General features: G+C 44.1%; 1 protein-coding gene across 1 annotated transcript; it reads right to left on the bottom strand.

Annotated features, from left to right (window-relative positions):
• Positions 1–666: 666 nt before the first annotated feature.
• On the bottom strand, positions 667–2,218 carry LOC144762294 (uncharacterized). The gene is given in 4 exon segments (XM_078647438.1): positions 667–1,199; positions 1,202–1,304; positions 1,404–1,625; positions 1,724–2,218. Coding segments are annotated over 4 exon segments (1,353 nt in total).
• Between the last annotated feature and the right edge of the window lie 2,517 nt (positions 2,219–4,735).

Below are 4,735 nucleotides of genomic sequence, written 5' to 3'. Positions count from 1 at the left end.
TTTTAATAATTTCTGAATTGACTTGTTTAAGAATTCTTTTCCGGCATCTGTATGTAGTTTTTGAGGAATACGTCCCTTATCGAAGATGGCTTTAAAAGCGCTTGTGACGCTTGGCCCACTTTTATCATGCAACGCCTCTACTTGGACAACACATCTATGATGTTAATATATAACAGGCGTTGTCGTTATGTTTTGCTATATCTTGAAGGCTGATTATGTCCGCTTCCCACTTATAATCTATACGCACATATTGTAGGACGCCTCTTAAAGCATCTTCTGGTAGGTTTATGTAGTGAATGCACATCCTCTCCTGATAGCCACAACTTCACAGCTTCTCGGCTTCCCGACTCCTTTTCATCCACAGCGCTTCTATATAGAGAGGCAACGCTTCCAAAGCTGCCAACCCCTCTTGTATCATAATAAAGTTTTCTTAACAGGTCCCCCGACATGTTAGCAGTTGTTACAGTACAGGAAATGAAAGACGCTTGTTTTGTGTAAGAACATTTTTATTAAAAATAATGAATATTACCAAATCACAGACAAAGGTGTTTCATATCTTTTCGCAGTATGCATAGTAAGTACAGTTTAACACATATACGGCTTTTGGGTGTAACATTCTACTACTTTACTTTAATTACACGCTAGCACGTAACAATACATCAGGAGTTATTTATTATAAAATAACCTTTGTGGTGCCAGGGACAGTACTTTTCTGTTTTTTAGATATACATTACACATGCGCCTTTCTATGAGTCTTTCTGCCAACTTTCTGTCACAGCACGCACAGGTGCATGGCATACTTCTTAGTTTTGAGCATGGATCACCGGCATAGCGAATCTCCTTGAGTGTCGCCACCAAGATCTTCAGCATGTTCGGGTGGACATATTTATTTTCAGCGCACAGGCCGTGCACCCCCCTTAGCAGCTTATACATCTTGTATGGGTCTAGCATACTACATATGTACCAGATTACTCGTTCTTTGTATGATTTTGCTAGACACTCGTGCACCCCCTGTTGAGGGTCCCTAACACGGCGTCCGAAACACAGGCTGTAATAGTCCAGTTTGACGCATGTGCGTACAACCACAGCTGCGAAACCTTTAACACCCAATATGACATATCTGTTGAGCCTCTGTGCTTCCTTTTCAAAGTCGTCGTTCTTAGAGACATTTCACAATCCATAGGAACATCTGCACTTGGCTTTGTGGAACTTCCAGTCTGGTTTGCACAGCATATACAAGACAGATTCAAGCTGCAAACTTTTGCAGTCTGCCCCTGGGCATCAGTTCTTTTCGGTGTTGCATTCTAGGTTCAAAAGAGAAATATTGACAGACCGCTAGAGGTAGAAACAAAACAAGCTTTCATGTGAAGTGTCTACTCCTAACATTTTTTACTAACTCACACATTTTCATCGCCCTCTGCAGCTGCTCTGAAATCTTGAGAGTCGGTAATATCCTGCGATACCCCATCATCTTCGACACTTGTATCAGGCTGTTGCACAACTACCTTCGTAGGACCCGTATCCTCCTGAACATCCATGTCTTCATAGACTGGCGTGTTAGGAGGTGGTACATTTTCTTTGTCGTAGGGCATTATGAAGTAAGTGCATCCCACCGGGGTTGCTCTCTAGAGGGGCCAAAAATAGAAGAAATATTAACGTTTGCTTGTTGAAGAAATAAAATACATCCTTATGTAAATGGCTGCTCATACATTTTTTTACTAACCTTCCCATCTTCACAGCCCTCGGCGGCAGAACTGACATCTTGTGAGTTGTTAATATCCCGCAATGTCCCATCATCTTCAACGCCTGTATCAGGCTTTTGCGCCAGGACCTTCTCAGGAACAACACCCTCATGAAAACCCAAGTCTTCATAGACAGGGGTATTAGGCGGAGCTATGGTTTCTTCATCATCCTCCAACTCCAGGAGCATGCTTTGTACATACGCCTCACCGTCACTCGAACACTCGCTAGAGCTGCTGTTGCGCTTAATCGGGGGGACACGGCGAGGCCAATCCTTGAGATTGATGGCGTCCATACGCTTACAAAGCTCACCGCCAAAAGCAGTAATGTCACAGCCCATATCCTTAGGTTCTTCTGGTTGAGCATTTTGGTCGATTACCAAGGGGCTGACGGTTCTGCAATAGCTACTGGCGGGGGGCTGTGCGCCATTAAACCATGGTTTTCTCGTGAATAGGTTGTATCTCTTAATTTCTGCCATTGCGTCCCTTCACGTATTCAGGGTGTCTGCTTGCTGCACCAGGCTCTTGACACCAGCTTATATGTATTCTAAGAAACCACAACCCCCCTGAAAGAGGCATATACCTCTACACCACAACATGGACACATGACCACAGGGAAGTTCCGCCACGCCTCTATCTCCAAAAACAACCCTCCCCCGGGTGACTCATCCGCCCCTTTAGGGACAGCTGCTTTTAACCACCCTCGGCAGTAAAAGTGCCACCTGTCACTTTTGGGAACCCTGGGGCCGTAAAAAGTGACAGGTGTCACTCTTGCGGTCAGATTTCTTTTGCGACCATAGTAGTTGCTGCCAATAGTTTGCGGCCAGATCTGTCCGGCCTGCGTGATTACGGCCAGTAGTTTGCAGCCACATCTGTCAATTTTGGGGCCAGGCATGCCACTTTTGGGACCAGCAGTTTGCGGCCAGACCTGTCATTTTTGGGACCAGACCTGTCATTTTTTTGACCAGCAGTTTGCGGCCGGCCCCTGTCACTTTTGGGACCAGCAGTTTACGTCCAGACCTGTCATTTTTGGGACCATACCTGTCATTTTTGGGACCAGCAGTTTGCGGCCAGACCTGTCACTTTTAAGACCAGACCTGTCATTTTTGGGACCAGCATTTTGCGGCCAGCCCTGTCATTTTTTAGGCCAGGCCTGTCACTTTTGGGACCAGCAGTTTGCAGCCAAACCTGTCATTTTTGGGACCATACCTGTCATTTTTGGGACCAGAAGTTTGAGGCCAAACCTTTCACTTTGGCGGCCAGACCGGTTTGATGGGTGGTATCCCTACCTACTACTGCCTATCACCAGCGCAGGCATACTTGCCTCATGGTGCAAGGGTGCCTGTGCCACATGTATGATTGTTTTTGTGCAGGAAGGGGGCACCTTACTGCACAAAAACAATCCTGGGAATCATATTCCTTTCTGTGTGTTTAATGTTTTAATTGAAGTGCGATGCTGATGTCCCAACATCAATATATGTGTTGATAAGAGCTTGGTTTCTGCTCTAGAACCTCTTTTTGAATACTGAACACTGGAAGACGAATTAATTGATTGCGGGATTTTTCAACGAAGTATTGAACTCTTAGGTAATTGAGCACACTTTTTTATCATCACATTAATCTACATAATAAAGTAGTTGCGCACGGGTGTGGTGTTTAACAAGATGTTATCTATATGCATCTTGTTTGTTCGCATGTGTGGATTTTTAGCTTTCTCTTAACAGAGCTGGTGTGATCACGAATTTGTGATTTTACTTTATATTCATTCATGGGTCAACAGCATTAGCTGCTGACAGTAAGCGCTATCTGCAGCTTACAAAGTGAGTTCTCACTGTGTGTGCACGTTTTTTTTATTTTCTTTTTTTTGTCTTGGCTTTTTTCTTAATACATATTTTTTGGGAGTGTGGGTGCTCTCATGGCAAGTTGTGAGGAACTGGCATGTAGAAGCTGTGCAGCAGGACATGCCATGATCTCTCTTGAGGTTGAGGGCTCGATTAGCATAATTTGATCATAAAGCAGTGTGGTATCCACTTCAGTTCACTGTGGTTTTGGGTTGCATATTGATTGGTTATGTGATGGAATTTGTACAAGATTTTTTATTGTTATTTTAACAGCCCTGAGGAAGCCCTTTGTGGGTGAAATGCCTTGGCTGTGTGTTTCAAGGAACAAGAATAAAGGAGATTTCAACGTATTCAAGTCTCCCAAAAAATATCTTCGTCATTTGCTTGCAAAATATATGCTTTTCAATGTCTGCCTCTCTATGCTAGTCATTCCTATATCTCAATCTTCAAGTGTAATCATTACATAACCACAGCCACTGGTCGTATTGGACCTTTGTTCATTGACAAGAGCATTAAGGAGCAATAATCTACATAGAACTAAATCATTTAAGACTTTTGTACTAGTAAGTGAAAGGATTTTATTTTCAATTATATTAGATATTTATCTTTGAATTTCCACTTTAATAGTTCATATAATACCCCAATTGATATTTGATTATACAATAAAACTAAATGTTTCACAGTTAATATAGCAATATTACAGTAACTGTGTACCATAAAGGAACATTCCCTGTTGTAAATGAGGTGGAATAATGAGATAAAAGGTTTTAGTCCAGATACCCATAAAGAGTACTGATGAGAGAATCAGTGCAGAAGCATAAATCCTTTGCATAACAAGCAATGCTATGCTAATTATATGCGGGGAGCACAGCTCCGGGGACCGCCACCGCCCTGGGGCTTATTTAATAAGATATGGGAGGCTCCCAGGCACCCCGATGCCCCGGGGACCGCCACCTCCTTTATTTAACTATTCACAGGGGGACACATTGCCCCCCGCTGCCTCGGTGAGCGCCACCTACCCGGGGCGTTCGTCAATTATTTGCAGGGAGGCTTGTGGGCCCCCTAAGTCCCAGGGACAACCCCGGGGCTGTTGAAATGCTGGAAGGGTGGCCATGCGGCCTCCCTGCTGGAGCCCTCAATGGCCTGGGGACCGCC

The sequence above is a fragment of the Lissotriton helveticus genome, chromosome 6 (genome assembly GCF_964261635.1).
Source record: "Lissotriton helveticus chromosome 6, aLisHel1.1, whole genome shotgun sequence".
NCBI classification, from domain to species: Eukaryota; Metazoa; Chordata; class Amphibia; order Caudata; family Salamandridae; genus Lissotriton; species Lissotriton helveticus.
Note: the sequence above shows the minus strand (reverse complement) of the source record. Positions and strands in the feature narration are given on the sequence as shown.